Here is a 19,200-nt window from a genome sequence, read left to right on the forward strand (position 1 = left end):
TTGAAATCACTTGCAATTCTGTTCCAGTTACTATGACTGCATAACAAATTACCCCAAAACGCAGGGGCATGAAACATTAGGTTTTTTTTTTCTTCTCATGGATTTTGTGGCTCTGGAGAGAGCACAGAGCAGGTGGGCTGTCTCTGCTCCACATTCTCTGAGGCCTCAGCTGGAGGCTGGCAGGCTGGGGGTGGAACTGTCTACAGGCTTGTCCTCTCCCATGCCCGGTGAGAGATGCTAGCTGTTGATTGAGATCTGAGCTGGGGCTGTCAGCTGGAGCACTGGGCCTTGGCTTCCTACAACATGGTGGCTGGTTCCCAGGTACATGTCTCGAGAGCGTGTCAGGAAAACTCGAGCCCCTGTCTATGACTTAGCGTTGAAAATTGTGCTGTGTCTCTCTACCATATTCTACTGTTGAGGCCCTTACAAAACTCCACCCAGGGTGAAGGGGAAGAGACATACATGCCCCTCTTGATGGTGGAGTGTTCATGCCACACTGTAAAAAGGGCCCATGGAATGGTAAATACTTCAGTGTGACCATCTTTGGAAAGTACAATCTCCATACTATGTGTCAGGTAGCTTAGTGATCTCTCATTCCTCAAAAACACTGAGGGTCTAGGTATAATTATCTCTATTTTGGAGAGAGACAAACTGAAACTTAGAGAGGCAAAGTAACTTGCCTTGGCAATTTATTTCACCTCTCTGAGCCTCAGTTACTCCCTCCATCAAATGGGTAGAAAAATCTCTGCCTCAGTGGTCTATTGTGAGCCTATTGTGCTAGTACCTTAAGAAGCTATTGGAAGAGTCAGAGAAGATACTTTGTGATCTCTGACACCCCCTTACTAACGCAGACCGTCAATATTTATTGTTGCAGCATTGTTATTTTCTTGCCCCCCACCTGTAGCCATCTGTCACACACAACCCCGCAGCCAGCAAAGGACCTGGGTTTTCACCCACAAAGGTGACACCCTTGAGGACAAAGCTTGTCAATGCCTTTTGGTTGTGGCTCACTTAGGGGCAGCAGAAGACCCCACAGCCCCCTTTCCCTGTTTGTTCCCGCCTTCCCTTGGGAAGAATGCTAAAGTTTGTCAATAAATTCCAAATAATATGTAGCCCTTAATAACTTATTTAGAGTATTACGAGCAAGGAGCCCTTTGGTTATACTCATAAACGGCAGCCTGTTGCACTGTGTATCTCTCCTCCGGGGAAGCAGGAGGGAGGGGGGGCTGGCATTTCTGGAATAGCCTCAGGAGGACTTTTCCTGCCCCTGGATGGACAGAGGATCATCCTTGGAAAATTACTCTTCTGAGGTTGAATTCCAGATCCCGCATCCCTCTGTCAATCTGCCCGCAAGGTCTGAAGCTGGCCTTAGACCCTCTGGTGCTATGGTGCCCATGCAACAGACAATGTAGTCTCCTGTTAATGTGATTCAGTTAGGAAAGGGGTGGAGAAGGGCACTCACGGCCTGAGAATGTGCCAGGGAGGCCTGAATGGCCGCCCTCATTTCGCGCCTGCTGAGGGCAGGAGGGAAGGAGGTGATGAGCTCGCTCAGCAGGGTAGGCCAGGCCGCACCCACCTCCCTGGGGGCTGGGGAAACTCAGGGTGACCTTCAGATCCTCAGGTGGCAGCTTACTGTATGATAGAGGTGATTTTTAATGTCTCAGGGCAGCCCCAGGGTCAGCAGAGACAGACCGAGCTGTGCAATCTGGAAGGGCCGGCTTTGAATCTAGTTTTGGCCCCTAGGGCTGGACCAGTGACTTCAAGTCTCCAAGCCTCAGTTTCAGGTTCTTTGATCCTTGGGTCCAGTGAAGGGTGGTGATATGCTGTCTTCTAGCACTATGCCTGATACACAGGAAAGCCCCAATATCTGGGATTGTTTTTGTTGTTTGTTGGAAAAAAACCATATATATATATATATACACACATAAATGTATATATAGAGATAGAGATGGTGTCTCGCTCTGTTGCTCAGGCTGGAGTGCAGTGGCACAATCTTGACTCACTGCAACCTCTGCCTCCTGGGTTCAAGCAATTCTCGTGCCTCAGCCTCCCTAATAGCTGGGACTACAGGCATGCACCATCACGCCCTGCTAATTTTTGTATTTTCAGTAGCAACGCGGTTTTGCTACGTTGCCTAGGCTGGTCTCAAACTCCTGGGCTTGAGCAATCCGTCCACCTTTGGCATCCCAAAGTGCTGGGATTACGGGCGCGAGCCACCACACCTGCCCTTTGATGCTGATTTTTAATCCTTACATTCACTTTACAGATGAAGAAGCAGAGATCTAAAAGCATGTTTCTTGCCTGTAAATGCTGACGTTCACTTGTCTGATTGCCAGGTACAAATCTCTGTACTTTCACAGTCTCTGGGAGGGCCCATGGTGAGCAGACTGTCCGGACCTGGTTGGAAGCAGCCGTGGAGCTCTCACTACTCCCAGCTTCATCTTGGTTGGTCCTTAAAAGGTGAGTTCTCTCCCCTTGCCATAAATCCCCACCATCTCTAACCCTCATCGCTACCCTAAAGCACAGTCAGTTTGAAAAATGCCAGTAACACAAGGGAGAAAACTGAGGTCCTTTAATGGTAAGTTTGCGAGAAAAACAGAAAACATAAAAGGAATTATGAGGCCCAGAGAGGTGCCATAACTTGCTCAGGGTTACACAGCACGTAAGTGCCGAAGGCAGGGAGCTGTAGCTGCTCCAGCATGGGTATGCCAGGGACTGGTGACAAACCCAACCCCTCCAGCCCAACTCCACCCTTCCTCATGCCAACAAAAGGAGAATCATTTCCTATTTCTGGCATCTTTGGCAGCCCACAGAGCCAGAGAGAAGAAATATTTCCAAATATACCAGGCTGATCTTTCGTAGTTTCTCAGTCTTGCTGTCTGTTGTTGTTTGCAATCTGTTTCCCACGAGACTCTGGAAAGATGGAGGTGCAGGGCCTGGGTAACAGCTGCCCTCCTCAGGGCTGAATACCTGCTCTCCGAGTCTGTGTCTCCGGGCTGTGTGCTCAGACTTGACCATGTTTGGGCATGGAGGCTTGCCCCAGATGGGGACCAAAGTCTGCTTCCCTGGAGACGGGCGGGGAGGCCAAACTTCCTGCTGGAGCTCTGTGGCCTCTTTTGGGGTGGGGGCTGGGGGCCAGGCAGAAAGAAACCATCTGCTGCTGAAGACCCACAGGGCGCCGGGAAGACTGTGAGTACTGGATCTGAAAGCACTTGGGAAGTTGTTTCTCCGAAGACCGGGCTGGAGGGAGACTGTGGGGAAAGCAGTCTGCCACGGGGCAGGGAGGGAGGCAGGCAGGAGGACCCCTTTCCTCTCAGGGCTGTCCTTCCGGAGGGAGGGCCCGTGGTCTGGTGGCCAGCGGGGAGGGTGGCACAGTGGCCAGGTTACTCTGGTAGTAGGTGCCCTGGCCCTCTAGGTCCCAGTTCTCAGAGTGGCCAGAAGGTTGCAGCCTGGAGGTTAACACCAGTCCTGGCACTTGTCACCGGTAGAGAGGTGGGACAAAAAATAGATTCATCAAGAGAGGTCCAGACTTCTGCTCCAAACTTTCAGGGTTTCCTTCATCAGTAATAATAGCTAATATCTACTGAGGGCTGATTTGGGGCTAGGCACTATGATACATGCCTGATACTCAATATGGCATTTGATCTTTAGCTGAACTCTCTGAGGCAGGTACCATGATTCTCATTTCACAGTCATATGGTTGCTAAGTGGCAAAGTCAGGATTTGATTCCGTGTCTGATGACCTCAGAATCGCCCTGTCCACACCCCACCAAAGTGTTAACCAATGTACACTATTACTTGTCCTTCTAAGGAAAAGGATGTCGACCCGGCTATCAGGTCACCCAGGATACTCCAAAGTCCTGCTTTCCTTTGTCCTCCATCTTCTCTAAATCTATCCCAGACCTCAAGTGACATTTCTAAATGGGAAGATATATCCCGGAAGTTCAGAGATATTTAGAAATGCTCAAAACTTGGAAGTTCTCCTTAAAGTCTAACTGAAATCCCTCCTATGATAGCTGAAACCCACTTCTTCCTGTTCTTTCTGTCCCTCGGGGGATATTGACAGTTCCCATCCTTCCTGCTGCCGAAGGTTCTCCCTTCCGATGCTGAATATTAACTTCCTGCTGAAGTCACATCTACATTGAACCCCATGCATGGTCTTAGGAGGATTTATCAAGACTCTATAAACTCACTCACTCAGTGCAGGCAACAGTCTCATCAGAGCATTAGACACAGGTCAGACCTCAATAAGCCAAGTTTCCAGACTTCTGTGTGACAGGGAAGCTCTTTTCCTTTCCTTCTGAGCTCCTAAAACTGGTAAAACCAGGTTCCTGCCTTCACCAGCCTCAGGAGTGCACAGGGGCTGGGAGGGCACTAGAAGCCACACAGCAGAGGAGGCAGTGGCCCTGGAAGGTAGGGGGCTAATTAGCCAGGAAGGAGCCCTCACCCCGCAGGAAACCCCCACACGTACGCTCTAACTGCCCCAGGAGAGAAATGGCTTCGTTGTGGGCGCTCAGCCCTAAGTTTCCAAAATGGGATTTCCCATTGGCTTCAAATGATTTATGTCTCACAGTATCTGGGGTGGCGCCAAGTGCCAGTGACCCTTAAAGGTCTTGGGGAAGCAGTCTGTTGGGGCTTTTAGCCTACCTCCAGGTGATTCTGTTGCTTTTCCTGTGAATACATGGAGAGGCTTTCTCAACTGACGCCAGGTAGAAAAAGGCATGGGCTCTGCCATTCCCACAAGATCACAGAACGGAAGGAAAAGGATAAAAAGGAGTTGAACAAAACATCTCTCTTTGTCGGGGGAAATTTCTGCTTGCTTGTGCTTTTATAATGTCTCCATTAGAATGTAGGGGAACCCCACCTCCTGGTTTCAAATAAAGCAGAAAAAGTTATCATTGGATGTCACCTCTGTCAATTGGCAGGGGAGGTGGACCAGCTCACTGGGAAGGTGCGATGGGTATCTGTGCTGCCTGACCCTGGACTCTTCCCTTTAGCAGGGATGCCCAGGTATGGGGGCAGCCTGGCCGAAGGGAGGGAGTCAAGAATGTCTGATTGAATATTTGAAACAGTCCAGTAGTTAAGAGACGCCTGAGCAGAAAATAGAGCACTTTGCTGAAAATCTCTTTGGACTAATGCCTGTCCCCCTGGACACTGACTAATTAAACAAACAAATAAAACATAGTATGTTTATTACTTTAGGGACCTGGCAAGGAGAATAAAGTCTTCCCTGATATCTGGCTAAAATTTCCCTTAAAATGGAGGATTACAGTGAACAGGTCCCATGGCCCTGGTATTTTTGGTAGAAATGGACTCTGGTTACCTTAACCAAATAAAAACAACAGCAAATACATTTATCAGAAGGCTCTAGGAAAGCTTGTGGAACGCATGGGAGATCACACAGGGACCATGGCTGGGCGTCTCTGTGGCTCCAGGCGGCATAAATTAAGGGGCTGTTTCTTGAAGTCTTTGTCAAGATTCACATTCCTGGGGGAGCGATCGGGAGCCTAGCAGGGGAGGGTGGAATCTTTGCTTGCATTGGGGTGGGGTCAATGACCCTAGGGCAAGTCACTTTACCTCTCTGAGTCATAGGTCCTTATCTGCAACTGCCTCTCAATTGCATGGATTAGGCTTACATGGGGTCTGAAAAGCAAGCCTTCTGGAAGTTGCAAAGCTCCAAATAGAAACAAGAGTGATACTAGTATTTGAGAACCTTCCCCTCTCACCTGTCCTCTCTTTCTGTGGATCACCTGTGAACTGGGCTGATCTCACTTCTGTTTGCTTCTGTGGACCTAGAAATGATCACTGCCCCCAGCGAATATGGTGAAGAAGCTGGTGATGGCCCAGAAACGGGGAGAGACACGAGCCCTTTGCCTGGGTGTAGCCATGGTGGTGTGTGCCGTCATCACCTACTATGTCCTGGTCACGACTCTGCTGCCCCTCTACCAGAAAAGGTACTGAGCTCTTCTGGCCTGCCCACCCCCCAACCCTCTCCTAAGGTTCTGACATCTGTAAGGAACCCTGGCCTTCTACTCACCCCTCTCCTTGACCCTCACTCGAGGCAGCAGGGTCAAGACAATGGTCATTCTTAGGTTCTAGGGTTCAAGTGCAGGGAAGGTAGGATGAACTGAGCCCCACCGCTCTAAGATTCTAGGACCTGGTGGTGACAGACACATGATGCCCTTCTCACAAGAATTAGCAAAGAATCAGAGGAAATATTCCAGAGCAAGTTTGATCTCAGGAGGAATCAGAGAATTGCAGACGTTTACAACTCAGCTACATAATTCTCTCCCCTCTGAAGCCTCCCTGTCAGGTGGGCATCCAGCCTCCTGATGAATACCTCAAGTGAGGGGGAGCTCCTTGCCTCAGTGAACATCCCATTTCATGTTTGAGGTTTTCTGATGTGTCTGCATTGAGCCAGCATCTGCTCCCCTGAAGCTCTGCTCAGGAATCTCAGTGAAGGGTCCATGCCCTTGCTCCCTGACATATCAACCACTTGACGGTTTTTTGTGGTTTTTTTTTTTTTTTTTTTTTTTTTTGAGAATTTAAGGAAGAACTGTGAATTCCTAATTTGTGTTCTATTTGGAACAAACACACTCAGTTCTCTCAGCCTGTCCTTAGAATAAGACTCAGACCTACGCTCTGGACACGTCCCAGCAGCTGACAGCCCACTTCTGACTGGCAGTGGGTCTCCCGCAGGATATTTGGGAGATGAATCACTATTGATTTACTAACATGTTGATGAGCCTGTTAGCCTCTCCCTGGCCTGCTGCAGCCTCACTCTTCACAACACTGGAGTGATTCCAGGCTGGACCCTTACCCTGGTGAGGCACCAGTTAAAGATCGTCCCCACCATCTTTCCCATCCTGGCTCAAATCAAGGCCCTCCTACATCTACTCCTTTTAGGAGAAAGAACACAGTTTTCGAAGTCACTCAGACCTAGCTTCAGGTCCTGCATGGCCTCGGCAAAGTAATTTGATCTTTCTGAGTTTCTCTTCTTCCTCTGCAAAACGAAGATGATTTGAATAAGAGAGTCTCAGGTTTGGCTGCTTGTTAGAATCACATCAGGGACTTTGAAAAACCACCAGGGCCTGGGCCCAACCACCCAAGAAGTTCTGATTCATTTGCTCCGGGGTGTGGCTTGGACACGGGAATCTTTTTAAAAGCTCCCCAGGTTTTTAGAAGAGTAGCCAGGGTTGAGAACCAGTTATATAGATAATGTCTAAGACCCCACCCAGCTTCTACAATTCCTCCCTGTATCCAGGGACTGTGGGGTCATGTGCCTTTATTGCTGGACTCTTAAGACAAGATGAGGAGCCCAGCCCTGGATCCCTCTAAAGGCTCCCAGGGGATCAGGGGTTCAAATGGGTGTTCTGTGTGTCACTCAGTTCCAACATGTAATGTGTGCTTGTGTGTGGTCTCCTCAGCGTGTGGACCCAGGAATCCAAGTGCCACCTGATTGAGACCAACATCAGGGACCAGGAGGAGCTGAAGGGCAAGAAGGTGCCCCAGTACCCGTGCCTGTGGGTCAACGTGTCAGCTGCGGGCAGCTGGGCTGTGCTGTACCACACAGAGGACACCCGGGACCAGAACCAGCAGGTACTGAACTGGGGGGATGGGGACACATCCCCTTATCCCTGTCAGGTGTGTGAGCCTGTTCCTAACTGTCCCTGTCCCTGAGGCTGAGAAAAATCAACCCACTTGACCAGGTCTCCCAGCTGGAATGAGGTTGAGCCAGCCCTAGCTCTTCCGTGTTGCAGTCACACAGACCTGGGTTTCAATCTGCCACTAACTGGCTGTGCAAACCTAGGCAAGCCACTTAGCCGCTCCCTGCCTCAGTTTCCACCCTTGTAAAATGGAATGCTAATGCTGCACCTTGAAAAGTTGTTATCAAGTCAGAGACGCTGTATATAAAGTGCCATGCTTGATGCTGCGTGAGTAGTGGGCACTCAAACAAAAGCAGCGATGAGTGTTATTACTTTCATTCTACAACCTCAGTCACATGAAGGACCAGGCCCAGGGCCAGATCCTCAAAGTGGAATCCCGGTGACTCCCCGGGAAACCAGGGACTCAGGGCTGGAGTAACCGCCATAAACAAACATTTAGATGGTTTTTCCATCCTCGCCTCCCAACATCCCACCACCCCCCCACCCAAAAAAACAAAACTCGCCACCATATCCTTTCCTAAAGCGATAAGTTGGCCCATATTCTGTCTCCCTTCCTTCTTTCTTTCCTTCTTTTTTCTTTTTCTTCCTTCTTTCTTTTCTATTTTTCCCTCGCTCCCTCCCTCCCTCCCTTCTTTCCTTCCTTCCTCCTCTCATTTATTTATTCAACAGCCATTGAGCACCTCCTGTGTCAAGCCTGTAGGACTCAAGAGGAGAGAGCTCATGCATGAACAGGCCTAGCAGGGAGGGATTGACACCAGGGAGAAGAATAGAGGAAGTTACAGGGATTAGAGGAGGAGGATGTTTTCCAGCTGACAACGATGGGAGTATCAGAAAGGTTCTTGGCAAGATCGCACCATTGCACTCCAGCCTCGGCAACAAGAGTGAAACTCCATCTCAAAAAAAAAAAAGGGCTGGGCGCGGTGGCTCAAGCCTGTAATCCCAGAACTTTGGGAGGCCGAGACGGGCGGATCACGAGGTCAGGAGATCGAGACCATCCTGGCTAACAAGGTGAAACCCCGTCTCTACTAAAAAATACAAAAAACTAGCCGGGCGAGGTGGCGGGCACCTGTAGTCCCAGCTACTCGGGAGGCTGAGGCAGGAGAATGGCGTGAACCCGGGAGGCAGAGCTTGCAGTGAGCAGAGATCCGGCCACTGCACTCCAGTTTGGGCGACAGAGTGAGACTCCTTCTCAAAAAAAAAAAAAAAGAAAGGCTCTTGGTGAGATCGCGCCCTTGCACTCCAGCCTGGGCAACACGAGTGAAACTCCATCTCAAAAAAAAAAAAAGAAAGAAAGTCTCTTGGGTTAGGCTTTAACATCAGGCAGGCACAGGATGCAAGGCATAGAGAAGGAGGTGATATGGAAATTGAGTATGCCTATAGGACGAGGCATGGCAGAGGGAAGGCGTAGGTGGAGACAGGGATGCGAGGGCTGACTACAGAAAGTGACCCATGATGGGGTGTATGCAGCTGGAAAAGCCTGCCAGGGCAGACTAACGCCTATTCCCAGAGGCCTTTGATCATCACAGTATGGAATTAAAATGTGTGTATGTCTCAAGAGATGTCGACTTTGGCTATGCATTAGAACCACGTAGGAGTCTTAAAAAAACAAAACTAGGGTCCAAAACTAGACCTATCCAGGCGGAATCTCTGGTTAGAGATCCATTCATGGAGCTCCCAAGGTGATTCTAAGGTTGGAAATTATTGCTGTGGGCAATGGGAATCTTTAGGGCATGATCAGAGTTGGGCCGGGAAGATAGAGCCTACAGGTGTGTGGGTCCAGTTACGAGGCAGAGGAGCCAAGGCCACAGCAAGCACTCAGGACCAAGATGTGGGCCTACAGCAAGGGAGACGCTGACTGTCAGGACTTGATGGCTGATGGGATGGGAAAGGGCAGGGTGCCTGGGATGGGGCGTGGAGGCTCTGGGATCTTGAGAGTGCTGAAGGTCAAGGAGAAGTGGGTCTGGGCAGTGCAGGATGGTCAGGCGTTCTGTCCTCACTAGTGTGACTCGGCCCCACCCGGTGGAGAGAGGTCTCCGGGCCCACTGAAGGTAGCTCCTACTCATGACCCCTACCTCTGCTTTGGCATTCAGTAGCCCTTGATCTATCCCAAAGCAAGACACAAATTTTTAATAACTGGTGACATTCTCTGGGTGTGATATGGGCTGGAGCCGGCTGGTTTTCAGGCTGCCTCTCCGGTCCTGAGATTGCCAGCTCAGAGGAGCATCCCCTGAATGAGCTGTCAGCAGGATGTGAAGGAAGGATGTGCTGGAGCCACTGCTGTCCTCTCCTCTGCCATTCAGGCTTGACCAGGTGTGGTGCTGATAGCAGGCTGCAGGGGGTGGGAAGAAACAGTGGAAATGCCCTTTGTATTTTTGCCAAGCAACTGGGTTGGGGGCTAGCTGCTCCTTCCGCCTACATCCGTCATAGGGGTTCAAGTAGCTGGGGCTCCAGACGAGCTGGGTGTCCTCTGGAATCACTGTGAAGGGCCACGAAGGCTCTCATCCCACCCTCCAACTCTGAAGGTGGGGGCCACAGTCTACCCTCAGCTTTTCCTGTGAGTCTTAGCCTGGAGCAGGTGAGTTCTAAATCCCCTCCCATTGTCTGTCCTGGGGACCTTATACCGCAGGGCTTGGGAAAAAGCTGGGTGGTTTCAGATCATTCAGATAACGAGGCTTAGCGGGACCCAGGACAGGAGAGAAAGGATGCATTCAGGCCCCGGCTTCTGGGGTTGGCCCTGAAGAGTGAATTCCTGCCCAGTGTCTTGCCAAATAGGCCCAGCATAAAAGATCCAGAGGAACCCTGAGCAGGCAGAGGAAATAGTAGGCCCAGGATGGGCAGAAGCCTCCACTTCAGAGCTCATCCATAGACCTCTCTTTAAGAAGGTAAAGAAGGAGCTGTTGTTGCAATTTCATAGATAAGTCAAAACATATTATCATTAATAATAATAGCATCTTCCACTTTTTTGAGTTCTTATCATGTGCTGGGCTCTGTGGTCAGTGCTTTACGTGTATCATCTCATCTAATCCCCACGACAGTTCTTCTAGGCAGGTAGCCTCACAAGCCCATATTATAAGGCCCAGAGAGGTCGTGGCAGTTGCCAAGGTCACGCAGCTCAGAACTCAGGCCTGTCTGACTCCATAGCCACACTGTTGTTTAAGGAGCTAGGTTAGCCAAGGTCACAGTCAAGAGGCATTGGAGAGACTCAGGCCAGGCCCCCTTACCCTCAGCTTAGGATGCTGGATTCTGTGCTACTGAGGACCTGGCAGTACCCAAAAGCTCTGAATGCCAGATTACTCAGGAGCCAGCTTCTCCCCAGCCTCAGCTGCTCCCTGGTTGGCTGGCACCCTATATCTGAGTGCAGTGCTCCCCATTTCCCAGGCTGTGAGAACCACAGTGCAACCCTCCTCTGTGCTGCTGGAGTGAAAGCCCTCAGGGCAGGCAGCTTCCAGGGTGGGTCCTCATCTAAATCCAGGGAGTGGCTGAGACCTGCAAGGAAGCTGGCTCAACACCTACCATTTGGGTCTCAGTTGTACATATTTTGATCTTGCACATGATTTCACTAGGGCAAAAGTAAGTGCATGAAGGAAGCACACATTCTTGGGCCCCGTCCTCAGTGATGCAGAGTGGGTAGGGACCTGGGCTGTGGGGGCCCTGTAGGTATTCCACTGCAGATGGGGGCACCACGCTTGCAGCACAGAACAGAGATAAAACCAGGGTCTCCGCTTTATGACCGCTTTGCAGTACTTTCCAGCTGGCTTCATATGAACGGGGCAAAAGGTTCCTAATAACAATAATCAGTGTCAGAATTAAATGTGTGTCACGCTCTGCTGGCACAAAACTCTTTTTGACGCATCCTTTCTTTCCTTTGGATCCCAGTGTCAAATACCAGCTTGCCAACATATTTTGTTCGCTGTACACAGGTTGAAACTGCAAAGGTTTTCAATTTTAAGTTTAGCTAATATTTTACTTTTTTTTTTTTTTTTTGAAATGGGGTCTCGCTTTGTTGCCTTACCTGGAGTGCAGTTGCGAGATCATAACTCACTGCAGACTCCAACTTCTGGGCTCAAGTGATCCTCCCGCCTCAGTCTCCTGTGTAGCTGGGACTACAGGTACACCACCATGCCCACCTGGATCATTTTTAACTTTTTGTGTAGAGATAAAGTCTCGCCATGTTGCCTAGGCTAATCTCGAACTCCTGGGCTCAAGGGATCCTTCCCCCTCAGCTTCCCAGAGTGTTGGGATTACAGGTGTGATCTGGTTTCTGATTTCTCTTAAAGTGTTGGAGGTCTGGCTATTATAGATGTTCTAGATGGCCTGACATCCATTGTCTGGAGGGAGTGGTGACTGCCTGTCTGGAGGCAGCTGGCTCTCTCCCTATTGTCAGGCCCTGCCACTCCCTGGCAATTTTTCCTGGCACCAAGGCAAGTGTCAGTGGGCACCTCTCATCTCATTGCTTTGCCTGCTTCACCCGCTGACAATACCTTCATGAGCCCTGTAGGCAATTGAGCACGTGATCTCTATTTCAGATACATAGGCCACTTGGCCTGGGTCCCTCCCTGGTTTCCTTAGATGGCTCTGTTTGAAGTCCTTCTTTCATAATATCCTTTGAAACTGATATTCACCCATTTAAGTGATAAAGCCATCAGGGCTCAGAGTGAGCGATTTGCCAAAAATTCTACAGCCAATCCAGGCAGAGCCAGGACTCCAAGGCAGGACATGCGCCCAGGTGTGTAGCCTGTACCCCGAGCAGCTCCAGCACTGCCATCCACACACACGACATAAATGAGAGCGTGCTCTCCAGACCTGCACAGCGCATGGCCTGCCAAGCTTTAGACCAAAGTCCTGACTCCAATCCAGGGGCCTGACTACAAAGCTGGTATCTTTCTTTGCTTCATATCAAGCCCTTGGCTAAGAAATGGTGATTTCCAAGCCCACGGCTGCTCTTGCTTCTCCCCGCAGTGTTCCTACATCCCAGGCAGCCTGGACAACTACCAGACGGCCCGGGCCGACGTGGAAAAGGTCAGAGCCAACTTCCAAGAGCAGCAGGTCTTCTACTGCTTCTCCGCACCTCCAGGGAACGAAACCAGCGTGCTGTTCCGGCGCCTCTACGGGCCCCAGACCCTCCTCTTCTCCCTCTTCTGGCCCACCTTCCTGCTGACCGGTGGCCTCCTCATTATCGCCATGGTGAAGAGCAACCAGTACCTGTCCATCCTGGCGGCCCAGAAGTAGAGCCATCCATGCCATACCACTTGTCAGGGCACAGGGTACTGGCTGAGCCCCCAGGGCTGCTCCCCACTTGCAGACCTATGCCTTCTGCACCTAGCCTCCCACTCTTCTACTCCAATCCACCCTGTCTTCTATTGCAGGATTAACCTTTGAGAAATCCCTTTATGAAGTCATTTCCTGCTCAAGAATGTGCGATGGCTCCCCAGTGCCGTGGAGGCCATAAGGCCAGCCAGTTATAGCTCTCTATTACCTGTCCCTACTCAACAAACTCATACCTGTTTCCGGTTGCGTCACTGTGTGCCCCACAGAGAACAATGATCGTCACCTCTGTGCCTGTGTTCTCCCTGTTGTCTCAAAGGGGTGCCCATCCTCCCCTGGAAGCTGTCGCCAGCGAGCCTCAGTTCTTTATTTGAATTCTCTAATAAGAACAACAGCAGCTCCCATTTCTAGAACACATTTACAGCATTACTGTTTTCTAGGATACAAAGTGCCATATATATTTTTAATTCCAATATTAATAAATATATGCAAAACAACAATCAGCTGCAGGGAAATACACGAGAACTCATCAAAATATTAGCGGCGGGAAGGTGGTTAATTTCTGTTTTCTTCCTTACCCCCTTTTGATTTTTGGTGCTTTTCTAAATTGTTCTATTATAGGAAGGTTGTGTTTTGTATGTTTTTAATCAGAAAAGCCATGGTAGATGCCATTTAGGAAAAGTTGAGAGAGTGTGTCCCCCTCACAGAAAAAGATGGAAGTGGGTCTGGGGATGGAGTTGGGTTCTGGTCAGAGACAGGCCGTTCAGAACACACAATCTGAAAACCCCTCTGGAGGAAAGGTCATGATGTGGAGGAGGATTTATTACTTAAATTGAGGGTGTGGACTCCGGCACTGAGCCTGCTGGGGAAGCCTATCTCCGATTGGAAAAGGTCTAAATGGGAAGAAGCCATTGCCTTTACCATTCCCACTCCAGGAAGTTTTCCTAGAACTATGACTGTCCAAGTGTGGTCCCTGGACCAGCAGCATCAGGATCCTGGGGCAGCTTGTGAGAACTGCACACTCTCAGGCCCTTGTCCCAGCCCCACCACGCTAGAAGCCCTGCACAGGGTCGGGGTAGCAATGCTTTATGTTTTAGCAATGGTGTAGGGGATTCCGTGACACACCTCGAGCCAGAGAACTACTGGTGTAGAAAGCGAGCATCCTGTCGCCGGGTTTTTCAGAGCAGATGAGTGACTACTCAGCAGGGCCAGTCCTGAGCTGGGTGTGAAGTTAGGCCGGTGTCTGAAGTTTCTTCCAGTGCTGTGAGTCTAAGATGCAGCTCTTGGGTTTGAATCCTACTGATCCTTCTTGGGTTTGAATCTTGGGTCTCTACCGCTGCCTGATTTCATCTGTTTGATTCTTAGTTTTTTCACCTTTAAAAGAAGGACTCCTTCTGGATAGTTGGGAAGGTTGAAGGAATGTTTGACACATCATAGGTGTCTAAAATGGCAACTATAGCTTATTTTTGTTTGTTTTTGTTTTTGTTTTCTTAACTTTCATTTTAAGTTGCAGGGTACACGTTCAGGTTTGTTACATAGGTAAACTTGTGTCATGGGAGTTTGTTGTACAGATTATTTCATCACTCAGGTATTAAGTCTAGTACCCATTATTAAAGAAAATATGGTACATATACATCATGGAATATTATGCAGCCATAAAAAGGAAGGAGATCATGTCCTTTGCAGGGGCATGGATGGAACTGGAGGCCCAATATTATTCTTAACAAACTAAAGCAGCAACACAAAATCAAATACTGTATATTCTCACTTATAAGTGGGAGCTAAATGATGAGAACACATGGACACAAAGAGGAGAATAACACACACTGGGGCCTCTTGGAGGGTGGAAGGTAGGAGAAGGGAGAGGATCAGGAAAAAAGAGCTATTGTTAGTAACAAGAATACGTCATGAATACTCACAAACTTCCAGAAGTTATACTAACAATGTTATCTGGTATGTATGGGTGCTTATTTATTCTGTGCCAGGCACTGTGCTAATTAGTTTGCCTTGTTAAAAAAAAAAAAAAAAATGAGGTACTCCTGAACCTGCCTCATAGATGATGAGAAGCAACAGAGGACAGTGGCTAAGTATGTGGACCTGGGATGTGCACTATTTGTGTTCAAATTCCAACCATGCCATTCACAAAGTGGGTGACTTTGGGCAAATAACCTCTCTGTGCCTGTTTCCTCATTTGCAAAATGAAACTAATAATAGTATCTTTCCATAGAGTTTTGGCATGAAACAAATTCTTATGTAAATTTCCTAAGATAGTGACACATGGTAAGTGCAATCTAAGTTACTATGAAAAACTGAGGCTGTAAGAGGTAACTGGCCAAGGCCATCTGTAAAGTGAGGGGCTAGGACTCTAGCCTGGAGCTGTGTGATTCCAGAACCTGGCATCTCAACCACAGAACTCAGCAGAGCCAGCTGAAGGGCTGAGAGACGGCCACCCAAAGCCACAGGGGCCAAGCAGGGAGCTGTGCTGCATCCCTGGAACCCAGGTGCCCTCATGCAGGTTGGAGTTCTGAGGCAAGGCCCTGGAATCTGCACCAGCATCTGCCACTTCCAGCCAGGGAGCCCTGAGGTATCCCTGTGGCCTCCAGTTTCTTACCTGGTGGATCTTCCTTCCAAAGGCAGGCAGCTCATCATTCCCCGGAATTTTTCCCTTCCGGGATCAGGGAAGTCTCAAGGGTCCTCGTGTGAGTCTTTTAAGAAAGTCTTAATTGTAATATTGTACTATAGTTTTGCAAAATATTAAATATTACCACTGGGGACATTAGGTAGGGGGGCACAGAATGTCTTTGTATTATCTCATACAGCTGCATATGAATCTACAATTATCTCAAAAATGTAAGTTAAAAAAAGGAAGAAAAATAAGAAAGGAAGTCCCAACTGGGAGTCTGATTTAAAGGGCCTATTTTGTCAATGATTTCCATGCACCTGAATTTGGGACTAAAATACACAGAAACTCAGAGTACCCAAATAATCCCTGCAGGGAAAAAGGCCATGTTCCTCTGGGAAAATTAGTATGGGGGCATGCCTAACTCCCACTGTCCCATAAATTATTAATGATGACCTTCATTTACTTGACACAGATGTTCTCCTCCTGTCAACAAAGACTGGCCTTCTAGCAAATGCCACAACTGTCTGCTGCTCACAGAACTATATGCAAAGGATAAGCATGAAATAATGGGAATTTAGGCATAATGGAGTTAGACACTGTGCTTACGGGTTTTTTTGCAATAATATCTGCCTGGGAGCAGAGAACCTTCGTCAATTCTCAATAAACCACTCTGTTAATGAGTGTCTAGTGCTTCCATTATTTATTACTATCCTCTCATGGGCCAGTGACTCACACCTGGAGAGATGCACCTGGATGGTTCTCCCATGTGCCCTCCTCCGGAACACAGACAAAACGGCGGAAATCAGAGGCAAGGGGCCCCCTGAGCTCCAGAACTGGGGTGGGAAGGACCCTGGGGGACATCCTAACAGTGCCAGGCCTCAGACAGAGCTTTAGCTCATCAGTCCAAGCTGCAACCAGAGGAGGAAAGAAATGAGGGTTTCTTCTATTTTTGAAGATCTCAGAGGACCAGAATTTCACTTCACTTTTATGGTGTATCTACTCGCTTGCTTGCAAGGAACTTGTTGTCTTCTTGCCATTCTCTCTCCCTACCCTTCACCAATCATTGTGAGGGGCTTCTTCCTTCACAGTGAAGACTCGGCATTATGCAAATTTAAAATAGTGCAATATAAATACTAATATAATCTTATTTTTTGTGACTTACTGAGGTGATACCAGCTCCTCCTCTAAATCAATAATTCACCCAAAATTGCTCTTAAACTCGTTGGGTCAGGGCATTGCAAACTGCATTTATTTTATTGTTCTTTGGCAGCACAGGCTGTTATGTGAGACTATCTGGTATTCTTTGAATTAGTCTTGTGTTTGGGGTAGTTTGAATTCTATGAAATATTTAAGAAGACACTGTTTGAACAAAGTGCCACCTTCCTGTACCTTACCAGCCATTGCCCTGTGATATGGAGGGGAAAGAAAATGACCAAAGGAAGACCAGAGAGACATGGAGAAATTCACTGGAGTCCAGTGCAGCAGTTCTTAAAGTGGAGGCTTGCAAAGTCCAAACTGTTCGTAATAACACTAAGACACTATTTGCCTTTTTCATTTTCATTGTTATGAGAGCGCAGTGGAATGTTCCAGAGGTCACGTAGCATGCATTGTTACAATAGCCTGAATGTCGACATAGCAATGAGATTCCAGCTGCCTTTCTGAAGCAAACTAACACGTTAGAGATTTGAGAAAAATATAAAACAATACCACTTCTCCCAATGTATTTTTTGGCACATATAATTGTTTTTCACAAAATTATGTTACTTTGTTAACAGCTAATGGATATATTATTATTTTTAAATAAGTAAATTCAAATTAAATATTTTTACCATTCTTAGTTCTAATCTTGAAAATGGTAACTGTTAATAGATATAACCCATATACACCAAAGCTCTTAGGATCCTTGATCTTTTTCAAGCATGTAAAGGGGTCCTGAGGATGAAAAGCTTCAGCACTGCCAGTCTAGTGCATCCAGAGACGGCCTCCAGACTCCTCCCACACTGTGCCCTGTGGAAATGTGAAGCTCTCCACCAGGCTCCATCAGATTCCCACTGGGGGCCAGGAGGAGGGCTTTAGTTTTCTGCATCACCTCTGGCTCCCAGATCCTGTTCCCCAAGATGAGTCAGTTGATGGATCATCCTCCTCTCCGCAGTGCTTTCCTGGATTTTTCTCATGTCCCCTCTGATGCAGAACTCGGCTTCTTCCTAGCTTTGCACAACTCTCCCTCCCTACTTATATAAGTACATTTTCACCAGCCAACTTCCTCAAAGGATTTGGGAGATGAGAATGGGAGGTATATGGAAGCAAAGCCAACAACTCTAAACTGAGTATTGGACCACGTTTGTGATTCCTCCCCAGGCCTGCTGCATCTCCCCTAGTTGCAGAGTCAAAGGCGGCTTAGATGGACTGTGTTCTCCCATAATCTCCAACCTCCCCTATCCCCAGTACACATAAAACAAAAGCAGGGGCTTGAGAGGCACATGCGGCTTCGGGACATGTCTTCTGTCCCCACGCCCCATAAGACTGCTGCACTGAGTCCTCCTCCTCTGTCAATTCTGGAGCCCCTGCTACTCAACTCCCCTTTGATTTCACATATTCAAATACAAATGCTTCTTCTCTAAGTGCCAGTAAGACTTTAGAGATCATCTAGCACTTCTCCACTTTCTATTTGGTGCTTGAACTCTCCGTTGTGCCACAGAAAATTATTTGGTCTTTGGTAGAGAGATCCTTCAGGGGTGACAGGAGTATCTTTTGTTCTAATGGGACAACTCTTGGTGGGTCTGTAAATAGCTTCAGGATGGGAGCTGCTTGCCAGAAGGACCAAGCCTTGATTCGAGGATTAGAACCTTCAACTCTACCCTGCAACCTCTGTAGAGAGAAGAGGGGCTGGAGGTGGAGTTTAATCACCAATGGCCAGTGGTTTAGCAATCATGCCTATGTAGTGAAATCTTCATAAAACCCCCTAAATAATAGGGTTTGGGGGGCTTCTGGGTTGGTGAACACGTCAAGGTGCTGGGAGAGGGCCCAGAAACTGCACCTCCATGCTGCATCCCTCATACCTTGCCCTGTGCGTCTCTTCCATCTGGCTGCTTTTCCTTTGTAGTAAACATGTAAGAGTAAGTAAAGTATTAATAGTAAGTAAAGTGCTTTCTTGAGTTCTGTGGATTGCTCTAGCAAATTATTATATCTTCCCTGGAGATGCGGGGGAGGTTGTAGGAATGCCCAGTCAGTCAGGTAGTATATGGATAGCCAGGACACGCTATTGGTGGCTGGCATTTGAATGGGGCAGTCTTGTGGGACTGAGTTCTTAACCTGTGGAGTCTGAGCTAACTCTGGGTAGTTAGTGTCAATAATTGAATTAAATTGTAGGATACCCAGTTGGTGCCAGAACTAGTTGGTATCAGTAGGGGGAAAAAAACCTTCTTATGTGGTGTCAGAAGTATTGTCAGGGAGAACGCAGTCACACTCTTTCTACAATAGTTCTTTTTAATGACAACCTGCAGCAACACCTCTTTGGATGAATAACTCACTATAGCAAGATGCAGTCACTTCCATTTGGGCATATATTTAGCTGACCACTTCCTGTGCAAGAATCTGTCATTCCTAATAGTAATAAGGGCTAGTATTTGTTGAGCACCTACCTGA

The 19,200-nt window shown here is 48.3% G+C and overlaps 1 protein-coding gene and 1 long non-coding RNA gene across 2 annotated transcripts in view; one reads left to right on the top strand and one right to left on the bottom strand.

Annotated features, from left to right (window-relative positions):
• LOC140709956 (uncharacterized) overlaps positions 1-2,955 on the bottom strand; it is a 33,229-nt gene extending 30,274 nt beyond the window's left edge. Inside the window, exon 1 of the long non-coding RNA XR_012090785.1 lies at positions 2,845-2,955. This is a non-coding gene — a long non-coding RNA (uncharacterized lncRNA). The remainder of the gene's footprint in view (positions 1-2,844) is intronic.
• A 111-nt stretch (positions 2,956-3,066) lies between these two features.
• Positions 3,067-16,236, top strand: KCNMB1 (potassium calcium-activated channel subfamily M regulatory beta subunit 1). Its single transcript, XM_008015282.3, has 4 exons — positions 3,067-3,189; positions 5,797-5,954; positions 7,428-7,599; positions 12,627-16,236. Exons 2-4 carry the CDS (start codon positions 5,821-5,823, stop codon positions 12,894-12,896), a joined length of 576 nt encoding a protein of 191 aa, XP_008013473.1. The 5' UTR covers positions 3,067-3,189; positions 5,797-5,820; the 3' UTR covers positions 12,897-16,236.
• The last annotated feature ends 2,964 nt before the right edge of the window (positions 16,237-19,200 follow it).

Source organism: Chlorocebus sabaeus, chromosome 23 (genome assembly GCF_047675955.1).
Source record: "Chlorocebus sabaeus isolate Y175 chromosome 23, mChlSab1.0.hap1, whole genome shotgun sequence".
Lineage (NCBI taxonomy): Eukaryota > Metazoa > Chordata > Mammalia > Primates > Cercopithecidae > Chlorocebus > Chlorocebus sabaeus.

Excerpts from the sequence above, each read along its gene's own strand:
- KCNMB1 (XM_008015282.3), top strand. The coding sequence starts at position 5,821 with ATGGTGAAGAAGCTGGTGATGGCCCAGAAACGGGGAGAGACACGAGCC. Across the intron at positions 5,955-7,427 it reads CTGCCCCTCTACCAGAAAAG|CGTGTGGACCCAGGAATCCA; the intron begins GTACTGAGCTCT and ends TGGTCTCCTCAG. Across the intron at positions 7,600-12,626 it reads CCCGGGACCAGAACCAGCAG|TGTTCCTACATCCCAGGCAG; the intron begins GTACTGAACTGG and ends TTCTCCCCGCAG.